The sequence below is a fragment of the Peromyscus leucopus genome, chromosome 13, assembly GCF_004664715.2.
Source record: "Peromyscus leucopus breed LL Stock chromosome 13, UCI_PerLeu_2.1, whole genome shotgun sequence".
NCBI lineage: Eukaryota > Metazoa > Chordata > Mammalia > Rodentia > Cricetidae > Peromyscus > Peromyscus leucopus.
This window is the reverse complement of record NC_051074.1, coordinates 52,560,410-52,579,281: the sequence shown is the minus strand read 5'-3', so window position 1 is coordinate 52,579,281 and position 18,872 is coordinate 52,560,410. Positions and strand designations below refer to the sequence as shown.

The 18,872-nt window shown below is 50.6% G+C and overlaps 1 protein-coding gene across 1 annotated transcript in view; it reads left to right on the top strand.

The window, feature by feature from the left end:
• Kiaa2012 (KIAA2012 ortholog) overlaps nucleotides 1-18,872 on the top strand; it is a 114,489-nt gene that overhangs the window by 75,876 nt on the left and 19,741 nt on the right. The window contains 1 exon segment of the mRNA XM_037210453.1: nucleotides 7,265-7,337. Within this exon segment, the coding sequence (XP_037066348.1) occupies nucleotides 7,265-7,337 (73 nt within the window).

The window sequence follows — 18,872 nt, the reverse complement described above, 5'->3', positions numbered from 1 at the left end:
TGAGGGAAGGTCTAGTCCCAAGAGTCATTTCAACGTGCTTTGTTAACCTGGCAGGGATAGAGCAGAGGGACCGCCAGCCAGGTTCAAGATTCAGTGAATGCATGAGGTTTGGATAATACTGCCAGGATCAATATTTAGGATGGCAAGTGTTGCCTCCCGGAGAGAGAAAAAGGCAAGACCAAGATGAAGTGAGACACCGGCAATATGAAGGTGTCAGGCCAGTCGTAGTTGGCAAGTCCCGGGTCGTCTCTGATTCCGGGTGACCTTCCCACCCTCCGGAACACCATTTCCTCTCTGCAAAATAGAGATGATTAAAAATAGTCCCCACACCCGCTTCCCAACGGTGAGGTGAGAATTACATAAAACAACAGTTTTGAAAACACGTTCACCTCTCTCGCAGACTCGGCCCAGGGGAGGGAGGGGCAAACGCTCGTGGGTCCCTGTGCAGGCTGAGCCCCTCACACACTGAAGCGTGCTTAAACTTCCTGCCCGCCACCTTTCCAGCAAGTATTCAAATCTCCCTGCACTCGCGAGAAACCGAGGTTCACAGTTGACAGTTGACAATTCGCAGGGAGCAAGAAAGAAAAGCTACATGATGTTGAGTGAGGTCTCCGTCTACGCTGCTTCTGTGAAGAGTTTGATTTCACATCTTTGTTCTGGCCTCAGAGCCTGAGAAGGAGCAGGGATCTGTTTGTTTTGGGGGTTTTGTTTTTGTTTTGTTTTGTTTTGTGAGACAGGGTTTCTCTGTGTAGCCCTGGATGTTCTGGGTCTCGCTCTGTAGACCAGGCTAGCCTGGAACTCCCGAGTGCTAGGATTAAAGGGATGTGCCACCACCGCCCAGTATGCTTTCATTTTTTTCTCTTCTTTTTTAAATTTTATTTTATGTACATTTTTTTTTTTTTTTTGACTGGGTGTATGTCTGTGTGAGGGTGTCAGGTCCCCTGGAGCTGAGGTAACAGACAGCCGTGAGCTGACATGTGGGAGCTGGGAATCGAACCCAGGTCCTCTGAAGGAGTTGCCAGTGCTCTCAGCTTGTAAGCCATCCCTGCAGCCCCTCTCCTCCTCTCCTCCTCCTCCTCTCCTCCTCCTCCTCCTCCTCCTCCTCCTCCTCCTTCTCTTTCTTCTCCTTCTTACCGCCTCTTCTACTTATTTGTTTGTTTCCTTATTTAGTTAGTTTTACAGACCCCTGCCTGGTCTCAACCAGAGAGATCTGCCTGGGATTGAAGACATGCACCACCAGGATTGTTCCTAGAATATTTGTGTGTGTGTGTATGTGTGTGTGTGTGTCTGTGTCTGTGTGTGTGTGTCTGTGTGTGTGACTGTGTGTGTGACCGTGTGTGTGTGTGTGTGTGTGTGACTGTGTGTGTGTGTGTGACTGTGTGTGTGTGTGTGACTCTGTATGTGTGTGTGACTCTGTGTGTGTGACTCTGTGTGTGTGTGTGACTCTGTGTGTGACTCTGTGTGTGTGTGTGACTCTGTGTGTGTGACTCTGTGTGTGTGTGTGACTCTGTGTGTGTGTGTGTGTGACTCTGTGTGTGTGTGACTGTGTGTGTGACTGTGTGTGACTGTGTGTGACTCTGTGTGTGTGACTCTGTGTGTGTGACTGTGTGACTGTGTGTGTGTGACTCTGTGTGTGTGTGACTCTGTGTGTGTGTGTGTGTGTGTGTGTGTGTGTGTGTGACTCTGTGTGTGTGACTGTGTGTGTGTGTGACTCTGTGTGTGTGACTCTGTGTGTGTGACTCTGTGTGTGTGTGACTGTGTGACTGTGTGTGACTGTGTGTGTGTTGTTGTTGTTGTTGTTGTTTTGCAATCCTGGAAACCAGAGTCAGGGCTGTGTCCATGTTGGACAAGTGTTCTATCACTGAGCTGCATCCCTGGCCCCAGAATCTTTCTAAAGTGCCAGAAAAGCTGGACTACTTTAGAAGTTGGAATTTTTAAGTAAGATTCTGATTTTGGAGAGTCGGTGGGCTAAAACACTTGCTGGGCAAACACAGGGATCCAGGTTTCAGTCTCCAGACTCACATTTTTTAAGGGGGTGGGGAGCTGCATCTTCTCCATCATCAAGACGGTGCTGAAAGAGCCAGGAGTGGTGGCGCACGCCTTTAATCCCAGCACTTGGGAGGCAGAGCCAGGCAGATCTCTGTGAGTTCGAGGTCAGCCTGGGCTACAGAGCGAGATCCAGGACAGGCACTAAAACTATTCGGAGAAACCTGTCTCAAAAAACAAAAACAAAAAGAATTTCCAAATGTATCTTCCAAGCTGAACATTGGGGAAACTCTATGTCACATCCATTATCTATTTCTCAGCAAGGTCTTTTGTAGTACAAGTTACCCTTGAACTATGGAGCTGATGTCCATTGAATTTCTGATCCCCCCCCCTCCACCTCTCAAGCTCCAGGACTTCAAGTGTGCGCCACCCTGCCCAGCTCTCTGTGTATTACTTATTATTGGTCTCACCCGCTTTTGGAGGTTCAGTGGCAAGGCAGGTCTTCGGCAGCTGGAGACAGACAGAAGTCCCCTTCTTCCTTCTGTACCCCATACCCCCTCTCAACAGTGCCCTGGAGAAGCCCACTGTGGGCCTAAAAGCACCATGCCCAGATGGAGGGAGCACCCCAGATGGAGGGCTAGGATTGAGGGAGGAGTCAAGACTGCTGGAGGTTTTCCAAGGGCAAATAAGAGCTTTCAGGTCATGTGACCAGAGCCTAGCTCACAGACACTTGTGGAAACTCAGGCTCAGGAGTGAAGAAGTTCCTGGTCTGTAAGTGACAAGTGTAGGACTTGAGAGCAAGCTTTAGACTCCACCACCCATGCGCCGTTGGACACTGACTCACACAGTGTCCCAGAACTGCCTGGGAGTTTACAGTGTTCGTTACTCTGATGACGTCCCACCCAGGCCTCTAATTCCACACCGCGGTCATTGCCCTTTCTAAACCCAGCACCATCACCAGTTCGCTTAAAAAACCCTTTCCACGTCCACACTGACTGCAGTTGAGCGCCCGTCTTCAAAGATGCATCTCTTTTACAAGTAGAAAACTAGAACAGATTCAGTTTTTCTAAAACTCCAGGCTGTACCGTGCAAGATGTGGCCTGTGTCCAACTTACACTGTCCGCCACGGCGGCCACCAGGCTCCCCCACATGCTGCTCCCCCTGTTTGGAATTGCCCTGCCTTCCTGCTCCTGCAAGACTCACGCCATGCCTACTGGTAAACAAACCTAGGGGCCTAAATCAGCTTCACCTCGCTTGAGGTCCTGGGGGAACCTGGACCTATCACAACATTTACACTCCAGCTTAGAACTGTGGGGCTTCGTGTCACCCTTCTACATGAAAGCGAGCTTCCTGCAAATAGATCTTTCAACTCTGCGTCCCCGGTGCCTAGCGCGGTACTTGGCATGTGGCAGATCAACGTCATTTGCTGAAGGAACACGGACAAACAAATGACTTAGCCAGAGCTACAGAGCTGGGATTTGAATTTGCTCACTCAACAAAAAAGAGCGTCTACATAATCCCAAAATGTGAAATCAGAAATGCTCCCGAAAATTAGAAAATCTCTGAATAGTGAAAGAAGGACCACAGATGGAGAAGTCTGTGTCTGAGCTCATATGATGGGTCACAGTGTAAATGCACTTTAGAAATGTTGTGTGAAATTATCCTCAGGCTGTGTGCATAAAACCTATCTGAAACATAAGTGAATTTTGTATGCACATTTGAGTCTCATTCCGATATCTCATTATTTGTATGCAAATATTCCAAAATCCGAAACGTGTGTGTCTGTGTGTTTGTATGTCTCTGTGTGTGTATGTGTGTAAACTCTGAAACACTACTAAGTCCAAGCATTTCAGACGCTTGTGTTTTGATTACTTTACTGATTTCATTTTAGTGTGTTGTTGTTGTCTGTTTGGGTTTTGTAGTGTCGGGCATTTGAACCCAGGGCCTTGCATGCTGGGTAAGTGCTCTACCACTGAGCTATGCCCCCAGCTCTTGGTTTGGATTTTTTTCAGGCAGGGTCTCAAGTGAAGGTGTAAAGGTGATACCTCTAGGAGATGAGAAAAAGGCACCTCGGGGCGTGTCCGTGACGACATTCCCAGGGAGGATGTGGGGGACGCCTGGTCGTGGTGGCCTCAACCCACGAGGTGGAGGCCAGCACGCAAGGAAAACGGGAAAGGAGAGAGCGAGTGTCGGAACGCTGTCTGCCTGCTTCCTGGCCAACACGGTGTGAGCTGTTCCACTCCATGCCTTCCCGCCGCAGAGGACTGACTCGTGGAAACTATGAAACCAGATCTTTCCTCCCTTTAAACCGTCTCGCCCAGGTGTGGTCATAGCAACGGCATTTAACACAGGGAGTCTGGCTTTCTCCGTTTACCTCCGGAGTACCGGGATGAGTACTCCGTTTTCAGTTCAAGTTTGAATCTGAAATGCACATAGAAGTCTTATTCTTATTTATTGGGGGTGGGGGGGGGGTGGGGGCTCGTGGCCTTGCACTCACTTTGCAGCTGGGACGACACTGACCTTCTGATGTCGCGCGTTAGCTCCACCTCCGCAGCGCTTGGATTACAGGCATGCACCAGCCAGCCTGGCCCTGTGTGCCCTCACTGAAGTGTAGAACGCAACACATACAAACGTAACCAGGGCATCTTCACAGAAACCGGCCTGCTATTGCACACTCTCCAGGGTCTTATCCGAAGAGTTCATGGCGTTCGTTCTGTGTCAACTCAGAGAGTTACCTTGTTCTTCCTCATTGCCATAATTTGTTTTTTGTTTGTTTTGTTTTTCGAGACAGGGTTTCTCTGTGTAGCTTTGCGCCTTTCCTGGAACTTGCTCTGTAGCCCAGGCTGGCCTTGAACTCATGGAGATCCGCCTGCCTCTGCCTCCCAAGTGCTGGGGTTAAAGGCATGAGCCGCCGCCGCCGCCCGGCCCTTATTGCCATAATTAACGTAACTGGTCTCCAGTTGACAAGCCATGTGGGCTATTTTCATGCTGTTACAGTGAATGAATGACCTGAGGTACATTATTTCACATGTGTGCTCGTATGTGTAAACAACAGCAAAAATGGCAGGCAGTGGCTCCGCGCTTCATTCATTCATCTGAATGAATTGAATTTAAAAGTAAGTTGATGTCTCTAATAAGGATTCACTTGAAGAGTTTCCAGTTTCACTGACTCTCCCTGCCTCTGTCTTCTCATCTGGGAAATGGGAAGAGCAACCCTTGCCCCCGCAGATTCAGGGATGCATGCAGTTGAGAGCAGTCATTTTTCTGCATTTGAAATTCTTCCTATAAAGGGAGCTTGTTTCTCTCTTTCCATCCATTTTCTGTTAGAGTGAAAGGCTTTCTAAATAAGGATGTAGAAATTGCCTTATTTTGTAGTCTTCTAACTCAGCAGTTTACTATGATCAAGGAAGGTTTTTCCTGCGATGTTTTGTGTTTTGTTTTTCAAGACAGGGTTCCTCTGTGTAGCCCTGGCTGTCCTGGAACTTGCTCTGTAGACCAAGCTGGCCTCGAACTCACAGATCAGCCTGCCTCTGCCTTGCACATGCTAGGATTAAAGGCGTGTGCCACCATCACCTGGCATCTTTTCTTTTACTCGGGGATGAATTTTTATTTTTACTTTTAATTTATTTGTTTATTTTACTGTACTGGGCACGTCTGCTTTGTCTCCAAAATGAGAAACCCAAAAGACGGACAGTTTATTCACCCCTCTAGCATTTCATGACAACAGGTCCCATCACCTCTAAGCGCTAGCCCAACACACGGGACAAAGCCACCAAGGGAAGAAACATGGAGCGGATACTGAGGATCTGCCTCAGCAGATGATGAGTTTTCTCTTCCCAAAGTGGGCAGTTTGAGAACCGGTGAGAACGTGGGTGAGGGACTCCCTGGGCCAGCCACGGGCGATGTCTCAACCCAGCGGTACCACTGACATGGCAGCGTGGGTACCGGCCCGGGTGCAGGCTAGGGCAAAGGTTGGGAGCAGCCACATCAACAGCCCAGGGGCTCCCCTGGGGTCACCAGCTCTGCCTGCTGTGGCTTTTCGGTTGTTCAGGAAACTGCTGAAGAAAGACAGAGGTTCTTGATGCAAATGCACACTGGAAGGAGACACCTTAAAAACACACTACCCCCAGAGTCTGATTTTGTTTGGTGTTAGATCCTAGGCATGTTTTTTTGTTTGTTTGTTTATATATGTGAGTGCTCTTCTATGGGCATGTACACCTTATGCCAGAAGGTGGCATCAGATCCCATGACAGATGGTTGTGAGCCGCCATGTGGTTGCTGGGAATTGAACTCAGGTCCTCTGGAAGAGCAGCCAGTGCTCCTCACAGCCGAGCTGTCTCTCCAGTCCTGTTTTTGTTTTTAACTCTTCAAATAATTCCAGTGAACAGCAGCTGAGATTAAAGGCGCTGGGAGGGGGATTTCTGGACAGTGAAATCGCTCGTGTGACTCGGGAAAGAGAGAAGAGGGTGTCAGATGAGAGGAACCCCAACCTGTGGTAATCCGGGGAACTCCACCAAGGCCAGGCTGACCCACTGGCTTCCCGGCTTTTCCTAAGTGGCGTCTGTTCTCAAGATGAAGAATGAAATCCTTGCCCTGCCTTGCGGGCTCTGACTCCGCCCCAACCTTCCCCCTTCTTTCTGCCTTTGCTCCATCTCAGCCTCTGTCCCACCCCTGGGGGTGCTCTGTGCCCTCCACCCGGTGACCTTGGCCTGTGACATCCCTCCTCCCTTCCCTCAGCAAAGGTCCACACCTGTACCATGCATTGCACACTGTGAAAAGCAAACACCAAGATGGGGGGGCGGGGACTGAAGCTCCCTGGGATTAGGCTCTGCCTGGCCCCTCGGCTCTTTAAAGTTGACACTTAAACTGAAAGAAGCTGACAGAGGACATGGGCTGGGAGTGGAGCTCCGCAGCAGAGCCCTTGCCGGCCCCAGGCTGGGGGGTTATAATCCCCACCAGGCGGTGGTGGCACACACCCTTAGCCGCACTCGGGAGGCAGAGGCAGGCGGATCTCTGTGAGTTCCAGGCCAGCCTGGGCTACAGAGCGAGTTCCAGGAAAGGCTCCAAAGCTACACAGAGAAACCTTGTCTCAGAAAAAAAAAAAAAAAAAAGATAATCATCATCATCATTATTATCATCCCCAGCACCACTAAGAAAAAAAAAAGGCAATCAGGGTCCAGCTAAAGAAACTTTAGTCCATTTCACCCGAAGGGCATGGACCGAGGGATGTTTGCATTTATCTTGTCTCATTATCCTTTGTGGTATGTAAACCCAACAGGAACATGGAGATGAACCTGACTCACATGAAGAACCGGGAGGACCCCATAGAGGGAATGATGAAGACGGCCAAGGTAGAGCCAGCTGGTGCTGGGTGTACAATCCTGTCGCTGTGATTACCCAGGGTGCACTCTGTGCTGCTCAGACCCGTTAACAAAGAACGGTCTTTCCATTTCCCCTCAGACTGTGCGCCGGAACTTAGAACGCTCTAACTGTCACAAGCAAATGCAGGAGACATGCTTTCTCTTCTTGGATCATTTAAAGCTTCCCTTCCTGCGAGAGATGCAGAGCGACGCAAGAGTAGAGACTTGAGGAAGTACAAAGCAGCCCACTCCCCACTCCCACCCAGCACCTCCACTCCTCTGTCCTCCAGCTTTCATGGAGATGTGGATATGCTGGTGAGGGCCTGGGGTTCCATGCCTAGAGAGAGGTGAGCCCAAGGAAGCAGGACCCATGGTCTGTGGAGACCTAGCTGCTGCCTCTAGCTGGGAGGCAAGAATGCCTTGATACACCCGCCACAGTGGCGCATGCCTTTAAACCCAGCCCTCTGGAGACAGGCAGGTAGATCGTGGTGAGTTCAAGGCCAGCCTGGTCTACTGCTGAGTTCCAGGACGATCAGGGCTACACGGAGATCCTTTCTCAAGCAAACAAAAAAGAATGCCTTGATGGTGGCTTCCTTAAAAACAAGTCTACGTTTGATTAGGTAGTAGTGGCTCTGTGGAATATGGAGCCTGGGACCACGGGCTTTGGAGGCACACATAGATCGTAGCACAGAGACTGAATTCGACTCCAGGATCTTTTGCAGGGCAGCTGGGCACATTACTTGATGCTGCAGTCAACTGGAATCGGTCTCTGGCCATACGGCTTCTAGTTTTGTTTTTGTTTTTGCTTGTGTGTTTTGAGACAGTCTCACTGTGTGACTCTGGCTGTCCCGGAACTCACAGAAATCCTCCTGTCTCTGCCTCTGGAGTGCTGGCGTTAAAGGTAGTTGCCATCATGCCGGAATCCTCATGGCTTCTTGCAGAAGTGGCATCGTGCCTGTGGAGGCACGTCTCACATTTCTAAGGGTGGGTTCCAGACCACACAGAAGCAACGTGCTTCTTGCTATGCAAAAGTGTCCAGCAGAGGGAGCCCGTGGGCTGAACGCCAGCCTGGGCTCCCGAAGCTAAACCATTGGAAGCACCCAGGGACGCTTGTTTTCTTACTTGGCCCCATTTTAAAAGTCACAGGCGAGTCACAGTGCGCACCCCAGGCTGGTGACTTCAGGTCTGTGCTACTGAATTGAGCCTGGGGTGGGAAGTGGGTTACACTCAACCTTCACCGCTCCATGCCTGGCATCCTCGTCTGCCCAGGCTGGCGGCATAAGCGTTCCTCTCTTCAGGCAGCGGCACAAGAAACAGACAAAATCCCAGCCGAGTGGTGGTGGGATGCGCGCCTTTAGTCCCCGGGAGGCAGAGGCAGGTGGATCTCGGACGTTACAGCAAATTAATACCTACCCTCTTGTGGTCACGACTTACCAGTCTACGAAACGACACTGACTCTCTGTCTCCATTAAGTTGAAGGTTTTGATCTTTTCCTGTTTCTTTCACTATTTATTTCCATTGACATCCTAGTAAAAAAGAATCATTTTTATACTGATTTTATTTTTTTTCTAAAGATGTTTTGGATGTGTTTTGGGTTTGTTTGTTTGTTTTTTGTTGTTGTTGTTTTGTTTGTTTGTTTTTTTTTTTGTTTTGTTTTGTTTTACGTGTCTGGGTGTTTTACCTGCATGTATGTCCAGGCACCATGTGCATGGAACTGGAATTATAGACCGTGTGAGCCAACATGTGGGTGCTGGGAATAGACCCAGGTCCTCCGAAAGATCAGCCGCTGGTCAAAACCACTCTTAACCACTGAGACATCTCTCCAGCCCCATCCTGACATTTAAAGATGTCACTCTTTGTGGGTATCAGACAATCACACATTAGGGTAGTGTGAGCCCTGGGTCGGTCAAGGTTTGAAGCAAGGATTCTTCTAACCCGAGGCCCTGTCGCCTCTATATTCTGAGCCGAGTGGCACGAGCCAGAAAAAAAAAATCTGACCTTCAGATCCTCCAGATTCTAAATCACACATTCAGAATGTGAACACTGACAGGGCCCCGAGGTCTCGGCCAAGTGCAGCGGGGACTTCAGGCACCCCAGACCATGGCCCAAACTGAGCGATGACTGAGTCAGGCAAACCAGATTTCCTGTCCCATGACACCGGGCCGGCTCCGGCCGAGGTCCTCGGAGGCTGGCCAGACAGTCTCTAACACAGTGAAACACCGCTGTGGAAAGTCACAGAAGGCATTTGCCTGCCCCAATGACAAATGCTCGTTTTCTAGAAAGGATTTCGGGTCTTGAAAGGCAAGGAGGAGGAAGTACTAAGGAAATGCTTTGAGTTGCTTAAAGACCAATTCTCCCCTTTGGTCTTAATGGTCAAGTTGGGGTTTTTGTTTTGGTTTGGTTTGGTTTTTGTTTTTCCCTACTTTAAGTTCAGTAGTGATCTTCACAGTTTGTTATAAGGACTAGGCCAGAGACCAGTGTTGAGTGTTCGCAAGGCCCTGGGTTCACTCACCAGTACTGCATACATTATACGCATGTTCATACATAAAATTTTAAAAAATGAATGAGCTAGTCAGAGGACTTAGATTCTGCTTTCGTGTTTCCACATGGCAAGGCCATCCAATGACCTCCAGATCCAAGCAGACTAGGGAAATGGCTCTTAACCCAAAAGTCCAAGGAAAGAATAAAACTTCAATTCTAGCTACTTCCTAGATCAATGGTCCTTAAACATTAGTGCACTTCAGAATTACCTGGAAGTTTTGTTTTTTGTTTTGGTTTTCAAGACAGGGCAACGTGTAGCCCCCACGTAGCCCCGGCTGTCCTGGAACTCGCTCTGTAGACCAGGTTGGCCTCACACTCAGAGATCTGCCTGCCTCTGCCTCCCAAGTGCTGGGACTAAAGGCGTGCACCGCTGCCCGCTGCCGCCGCCACCACTGCCTGGCTTCGCCTGGAAGGTCTACAAAAGGCTGTAGTGGCACTTCCCTGGAATTCCAGCAATTGGAAGGCTAAGGTGTAAGAATTGCAAACCAAGTCCAGCCTGGGCTATGGAGACAGACCTGTATCCAAAACTAAATGAACAGGGCTGGAAAGATGGCTCCGTCCTTGGGAGAGCTCTCTGTCCATTCAGAAAACCCAAGTTCAAGTTCCAGTACCCACAAAGGTGAAGAACAGAGGCCTGTAGCTCCAGCTCCCGTATATCTGTCGCCCTCTTCTGGCCACCGAAGGTACTCACACGAGGCATATACTCACACATACACAGACACATAAATAAAAATAAATCTTAAAAATTTGATTAAAGGAGACAATATGAACAAAACCAACAATGGTGAAAAGCAAAAGATTTCTGTCCTTCTCTGAAACATTTTCAGTCTGGTTTAGATCTGGGTTGAGGCCCAGCAGTGTGCATTTTTAGTGAGTTTCCCCCCTTGATGCTGGAGGTTCAGGGACCACACTCTCCAACCACAGTCTTGAGACCTGTTTCTCACACTTGTTCCTCTGAATTTGCCAGGATCTATTTAATCTGTTTTTTGTTTTTGTATTTAAAGTAATAGGGGTTAGGGAAGGAATTGGTGAGCAGGCACTATTTATGCTTGGAATACCTGTCTCAGGGGGCTGGGACCAAGGCTCAGTGGGGACACAGTCAGTACCCCTCCAGCAGAAGATTCAGTACCTAGCACCTCATAAACTGAGTGTGGTGACACATATCTGTAATCTCCCCAGGGAGACTGGAAGTTCAAGGTCATGCTGGCTATATAAAGAGTTTAAAGCCGCCGGGCGAAGGTGGTGTACACTTTTAATCCCAGCACTCGGGAGGCAGAGGCAGGCAGATCTCTGTGAGTTCGAGGACAGCCTGGGCTACCAAGTGAGTTCCAGGAAAGGCGCAAAGCTACACAGAGAAACCCTGTCTCGGAAAAAAAAAAAAAAAGATCCTATCTCCAAGTCTCCAAGACACAATAAAAAGGAATGCCTACCTCGGACTAAGCACTTGAGGACAGTCAGCTGTCAGTCCACTTTTTAAGTCTTATTTTAACTCTGTATATTCGTGTGTACATCTGTTAGATATTTGCGTGTGAGTGCGGGTACCCATGGAAAGCCAAGAGGAATCAGATTCCCCCTAGATTTGGAATTTCGAGCAGATCTGAGCTGTTTGAGATGGGAATCAAATTCAGATCCCCCACAAAACAGCAAACGCTTTTAACCGCTGAGTTCTCTCTCCAGGCCCCACCCTGTTCTGTCAAAACCTTGATTATATAGCCATAAGTTGCATCCTGTCAGGAGCCCACATGAGGGTTTCATTACTCTCAACCACTGGGGCACTTGCTCTTTGATGGGCACATTTAGTTCTCCGCCAAAATCCTTCTTAAAGTCCCGACATCACTGCGATGAAGAACTGATTATGGAGTCTTCCTTCCTGGGTTCAAATCTTACCAGCTCTACCACTTACTAGCTGTGTGGCCTGGAGAATATTGCTGAATGTCTCTGGACATCTTCTTCCTTCATCTAGAAAGTGGGGAAAGGAATGGTGTTTATCCCCTGGGGTGGTTGTGATAAAAAAGAGAGTTGAGGGGCTGGAGAGATGGCTCAGCGGTTAAGAGCACTGGCTGCTCTTCCAGAGGTCCTGAGTTCAGTTCCCAGCAACCACATGGTGGCTCACAACCATCTATAATGAGATCTGGTGCCCTCTTCTGGCCTGCAGGAGTATATGCAGCCAGATTATATACTGTACAATAAATAAATAAATAAATCTTTTAAAAAAGAAAGAAAGAAAGAAAACAAGCTATTTCCACTATTCCATTCAGCAAGACAGCCCGCCACCTTATCAAAAAGGACTGTGCCGGACTGAAGACATGGCTCAGTGGTTAAGAGCACTGGCTGCTCTTCCAGAGTGTCTGGGTTCAATTCCCAGCAACCACATGGTGGCTCACAGCCATCTGTAACTCCAGTTCCAGGGGATCCGATGCCTTCCTCTGGCCTCTGCAGGCACCAGGAACACACCGGGTGCACGTGCAGGCAAAATACTCACACACATCAAATAATAACAGAAAAAGAGGGGTGTGTGATCATTGCCCTGCTGTTCTAACAAAGGAACGCTCACTCATCTCTGCCGTGAAAACAGCCAACGCGGCAGGTGGCGGGCAGGCATGGGGCTCCACCACGCGAGGCTGTCCAGAGCCCCGGTCCCTCTCGGTGCAGGACAGAAACTGGTCCTCTGTGAGGTTACCCTTATGCACACAGTGCTGACCCGGCGCTCCCCTCGCTCCGCAGGACAGGAGAGGAAGGGTCAGTGTTGAGTGCACCGCTGCCTTTTAAAACTTTGGCTTTCTATTTGTTTATTTACTGGGGGGAGGCACGGCACATGTCCGGGTCAGAGGACAAGCGCAGGAGTCGGTTCCTTCCTTCCACCACGTGGGGTCCAGGGATCCAGCTCAAGCTGTCAGGCTCTGCGGCAAGTCCCCTGTCTGAGTCGGGTTTCTCTTGTAATAAACACCAAGACCCATCCTCCGGACCCCCGGATCCCTGGACCCCTGGACCCACGCAGCTCCTAGGAAAGCTGGGAAAGTCAGGGTCTTGCGGGCTGAACCAAGCTAAACACAAGGGGGCGCTGCTCCCCACAAGCAGAAGCAGGCAGACCCACCCCAAGTCTGACTCAGTTTCACACACAGCGTGTTGGATAGCCAGCCACTAGGTGCCACTTCATGGCCCCATGTCTTGTGTGTGTGCTTGAAGACAAGGCTGTTGTCCAGACCTGGTGGACACCCCACAAGTGAGTGAATAAATGGGTCAGATGAACGGATGAACATGTTGAGTTTTCAGGGTGCCCTCAGGAGCAGAGTTCAGCTTTGGGCTCCACGAACTTCCCTACAAAGAAACGGCGCCTGCAGGAATAATGAATGCCGTAAACCTACAACTTGGGGACTCAAAGAAGCCATGGCCACCAGCCAGCACACACATCATCATAGTCAAAGCAGCAGCCGGCAGCGTGGGGAGCGCTGTAGCCCCCGGGGATGGGTGATACTGGCCTGTCAGCTTCTAGATAGACCGTGAGAGTCTGTCGGAGTCCAGCTCTGACCTGTCTAGGGGTTCTTGTGGGGAGGGGAGAGGAAATGAGGAAGTACTAAATAGAAAGATGGGAGGAGATAAGAAAGACAGAGGCGGGCTGGAGAGATGGCTCAGAGGTTAAGAGCACCAACTGCTCTTCCACAGGTCCTGAGTTCAATTCCCAGCACCCACATGGTGACTCACAACCATCTGTAATGAGATCTGGTGCCCTCCTCTGTATACATAATAAATAAATAAATCTAGAAAGAAAGAAAGAAAGAAAGAAAGAAAGAAAGAAAGAAAAAGAAAGAAAGAAAAGACAGAGGCACAGGATAGCTTCAGGAGGGCCCTGGGTCAATACCCGGTCACCTTGAGGTTTAGTCCAAAGGGCTTTTTATACAGTGCCAAGGGGAGAGGCAAAAGACGTCCCCCTTTCAAGATCAAAGCACACCGCACAACCAAGTGTAGACCCTTCCAAACACCCAGAAACCACGCCCTTGGCCCAATCATCCCATTATGCAGCCCGGCTAGGTAAAGCAAGCTCAGATTCTCTGACTTTGAATAAGGTCTCACTAGGAAAGCTCTGTGGGTCCCCACAACAGACTGGCTCCCTTAACCTGAGGTGACCGCCCTCAGGACGTCATGGGCATCCACAAGGTCTAGACCACACATTTCTGAGGACCACCTGCCTAGGCCTTTTCTAGGTAGAACTTGAGAGCTTGTTAGAGATGCAGATTCTGAGCTCTCACCTGAAAGCAACCTATGTTTTAACACGACTCTGGGTGGCCAAGGCTAGTGGTACAGGCCTGTCATCCCAGCTACTTGGGAGAGAATAAGGAAGGAAGATTGCAAATACCAGTTCTACCTGGGTAACTTAGTAAGACCTTGGCTCAGAATAAAAAGTGAAACACAGGCCGGGCGGCGGTGGGTGGCGCACGCCTTTAATCCCAACACTCGGAAGGTAGAGACAGGCAGATCTTTGTGAGTTCAAGGCCAGCCTGGTCTACAGAGTGAGTTCCAGGACAGGCACCAAAACTACAGAGAAACCCTGTCTCGAAAAAACAAAAAAGAAAGAAAGAAAAAAGAAACACAGTTAAGCTAATAGACGCACCTATCACCTCAAGAAAAGGTGAGCAGAGGATTGGGATGTAACGTGACAGAATGCTTGCCGAACATGAGGACGTAGGCTCAATCCTCAGTGCTCACACATACACATAGGTGCATATGCTCTTGAACATACACAAACATGGACACACACACACACACACACACACACACACACACACACACACACACACACACACGACCCTCAGCTGTTTCATGCGCACACTCGTGTCTGATAAACATTGGCATCGACTCCCTGAGGACACAGAGTTTCAAATTCAAAAGTGGGGTTCCCACTCCTTACTCATGGCTGCAAAGGGTAACGCTGGAGAGCTCCCCCTGGTGGTCAGGACAGGGCCGAGCTGCCTGGCTGACCAACCCCACAACTCCCCAGGCCCAGAACCAGAGTTAAGTGCTGACCCACCCCAACATCCGCCTCATCTGTGATCTGCGGGAGCACAGGTGTGGAGCATCAGTCCTGCGGACTCAGGGCTGCCGGATCTCCATGACACCGGGCAGCAATGGGGTGTCCAGGAGTCGTCCCAGTGAGGGCCCAGAGTCGATAGTGTAGCAGAGACCAGGGGCCTTGAACCGAACCAACGATTTTTGCGATGAACACTCACATGTAAAAATACATAAATAAAGGGGTTTACTGTGGGACTCACTGCATCACACTGCAGCTTCCTGATGAGATTTTTCCCTTTCTTCCTTTTTTCCCCTTTTTTTAAAAATTTTTTGTTTTATTGGGGGGTGGGGTTTGCAGAGGCAGAGGGCGGGTGCGAGGGGATGGAAGATGGTTGGGAGAAGGATGCATGATTTGAAAGACACAAAGAATAAATTTAAGGCCGATATTGAAGGCAGGGTGCATCACCTCTCTGGGCTTCCGTCCCGTCCCACAAACCAAGATGGCTGGCCCGTGTAATACTGAGAGCTGTATCCCTCACACTGTTGCTCCAGCAGTTAGGAGCAGCAGCTGAGCCAGGACCAGCCTCCTTCCACTGCAGCTGCTCACAGGGAAAGCCAGCCTGCCAGCTGCACTGTGTCCCACCTAAGGCTCTGCTCCCCCCAGGCCTCTGTGGGTAGGTGATCGCCACGGGCGCAAGAGGCAGTAAGCAATCCTGTGAGCCCAGGGCCTCTTCCATCGACAGAAGGCCTCAGATTTTGTTTTTACTCTTTTGCTCTTTTGGGGGGTTCCGCCACCCAGCTTCCAAATAAATCACGCACGGAGGCTTATTCTTACTTATGGATGCCTGGCCTTAGCTTGGCTTGTTTCTTACCAGCTTTCCTTAACTTATCCCGTCTACCTTTTGCCTCTGGGCTTTTCCTGTTCTCTTACTTCTGTAAATCTTACTCTTACTCCGCGACTTGCTATGTGGCTAGGTGACTGACCCTGGAGTGCTCCTCCTTCTCTGGCTCTTTCTTCTTCCTCCCAGATTTCTCCTTCTATATATTCTCTCCTCCTTCCACCCTCCTTCCTTTCTCCTCTCTTGCCTTCACTATTAGACCACAGTTAACAGCACATAAAAAAAAAAAAAAAAAAAAAAAAAAAAAAAATTATTAAAAAAGACCTCATCAGTAAAAACAGATTTTGCTCTCTCGTTTGTTAATTCAGAAAGAAAACTAATAAATAAGCACTGTTCAGCTCTTTATTAGACCATCAAGTGTTTTTTGTTTTTGTTTTTTTTTGTTTTTTTTTTTTTCGAGACAGGGTTTCTCTGTGTAGCTTTGCGCCTTTCCTGGAGCTCACTTGGTAGCCCAGTCTGGCCTCGAACTCACAGAGATCCGCCTGGCTCTGCCTCCCGAGTGCTGGGGTAAAGGCATGCGCCACCACCGCCCGGAGCGCTTTTCTAATCCCTGGCTAAGTTCTGCATTCTCTGGTTGGGGAAGCCATTTCCCCTATGGTAGCTCTAGTTTTGGTTGGAGGAGAAAGACGGGTAAGGCGATGGTCCCAACAGGACCTGGGAGAGCACAGCGGTCGCCATGGACTGGAGGAGCAAAGACCCAGGTCAGGAAAGGCGGGAGTCGGCGCTCCATCACTACAACCAAACGGAAGAGAGAGGGCGACTTAGCAAGAGGGTGATTGCCTTTGGGGTCTGTCCACGCTCCGTGGCCCTGCCTGGCCCCCGCTGGCCCCGTGGCCCCCGTGGCCCCGTGCCCCGTGCCCTGTGGCCCCCGTGGCCCTGCCCTGTGCTCCCGTGGCCCTGCCCTGTGTGGCCCGTGGCCCCGTGGCCCCGTGGCCCTGTGGCCCCCGTGGCCCTGCCCTGTGGCTCCCGTGGCCCTGCCCTGTGCCCCCCATGGCCCTGTGGCTCCCGTGGCCCTGCCCTGTGCCCCCCATGGCCCTGTGGCTCCCGTGGCCCTGCCCTGTGGCCCCCGTGGCCCTGTGGCCTGTGGCTCCCGTGGCTCTGCTGCTTTGGAGCCGTACAGGGCAGAGCACTGTGGCAGAGAGGAAGCAGCAGGGCAGAGCTGCTCACAACCAGTAGCCGGGAAGCCAAGGAAGAGAGAAAGGAGCCAGTGTCCCAGAATGCCCCCACGCCACCAGCAGCCTAACTTCCCCAACCTCCTACTTCCTCCCAGCAGCCCTCCGGGCTGGCAGCCAAGGAGGACATTTTAGATGCAAATCATCACTGCGGGCTTCCTGGAGGAGGTGACACTGCCATGAAGGAAGGACTGACTGTGATGCCCTCAGAAGGCAGACGCGGGGCAGTTCCTGTTCACTGCGTGCAGCACCAGGAAGAAGGTCTTCTCCAGCGCGCCTTGCTCTCTTGCCCATCCCTGTTTCTCAGATAAGAAAATGAAGGCAGAGAGGTAGGGGCAACATGACCTTCGTCACGACTGGGCAATGGAGAGGCCCAAGGCCTGACTGCCCCCCCCCCCAACCTCAGTCTGTGGACTGATTCTGGTTGATAAGTTATTGAAGGAGGCTTTGTGAGTCAAGTGCTCTTGGGTAGAAGGGGAGAGAGCAGAAAGGAAAGAGGAAATAGGGATGTAAAGACAGACAGACAGACAGACACACACACACACACACACACACACACATTTGAATGATGAGATTCTTGGGGTTGTTGTCTGTTTGGGTGCTGGGGACGGAACCCAAGGTCTTGAACTTGCTAGGCAAATGCTCTACCCATGAACTAAATCTCAAGCTCCTCCCCTTCCCCACCCCCACCCCCGTGCTCAGACCCCCCCTCCCCACCCCTGCAGGATTCTTTTTTTTTTTTTCCTTTGAGAAACAAAACCGCATGGGTTGTCAGGAGAGGGGCCAGAAGACAAACGGACCCAGCACCCCAGGGGAGCAGCTGCCTCCCCCCAGGGCAGGGCCACAGCTCCTGACAAAAAGAAGAGCTCCCTGTGGGGACTTCAAGACCCCAGGCAGGGGTCTCCCTGCAGGCTGGCTCTCTGCCGGGCCCCATCACCGACTCCTTTCTTTTCCTCTCCGAGTAGCCTGTGAGGCGGCCCCACGCTGGGACTGCCCACGGATTCCTTGCGGGTGGGCCACGGAGCCCGGGGCAAATGTGAGGAGCAGATAAGCCCCCGACGGGCACCACGGGGACCATTCAGACCTTTAAACTCACCCACGGTTTCTTTGGCACCCTTCACTGGAAGAGTTGAGGAGAGAGAAGAAATTTGGGGCGTGTTGGAGATTTTGTGGATGTTCATCCTGTTTTAGCCTCGCCCTAAGTATAATATCTCAAATCATGTTATGGCCGCTTCACAGGTGAGAAAAATGAGACGGTTTGGGCACTCTCGAGCTGGACAGGGAAAGAGCTGAGATGCAAAGCTAGGTCTCTTTAGGGGTTGTTTTATTGTTGCACACAGATACTGACAGGCGGGGTTTCCACAAGGCTCTTGACTCTTACCGTGTTCTGAATAGGAAAGAGTGACAGGCAGGGAAACACACACGTGCACAGACACGTTCACACAGGCACACATACGCACATGCACACACACACACACACACACACACACACACACACACACACACACTGCAGCATTTTGTTTTGCTTTGTTTTAAACCCAGCATGAATCTGGAGACTGTTCAGAATCCTTGGCAATTCTTTTCCATTTCAGGTTAAGGGAGCTGAGGCTATCAAGGCAAGAGAGTTGTATGGTCCTTACTGACTAGTAAAACCAAGGTCTCCGGAGCTTGTGGCATCGAGTTCAGTTCCAGGGATTTCCTGGGCACGGCTCTGGACTCCAGAAGCAAATAGCTGAGAAGGAACAAGAGCCAGCCGTGGTGGCCAGCCCTGCCATGGTGGGAGAAGCTGGCAGACGGGGTGAGGGTGAAGTCATGATGGCCAGCCCGGCCATGGCGGGAGAGGCTGTGGGGAGAAGGAATCTGTGAAGGTGGCAAGTGTGAACTTGGGAGCTGGAAGGTGGCACCCT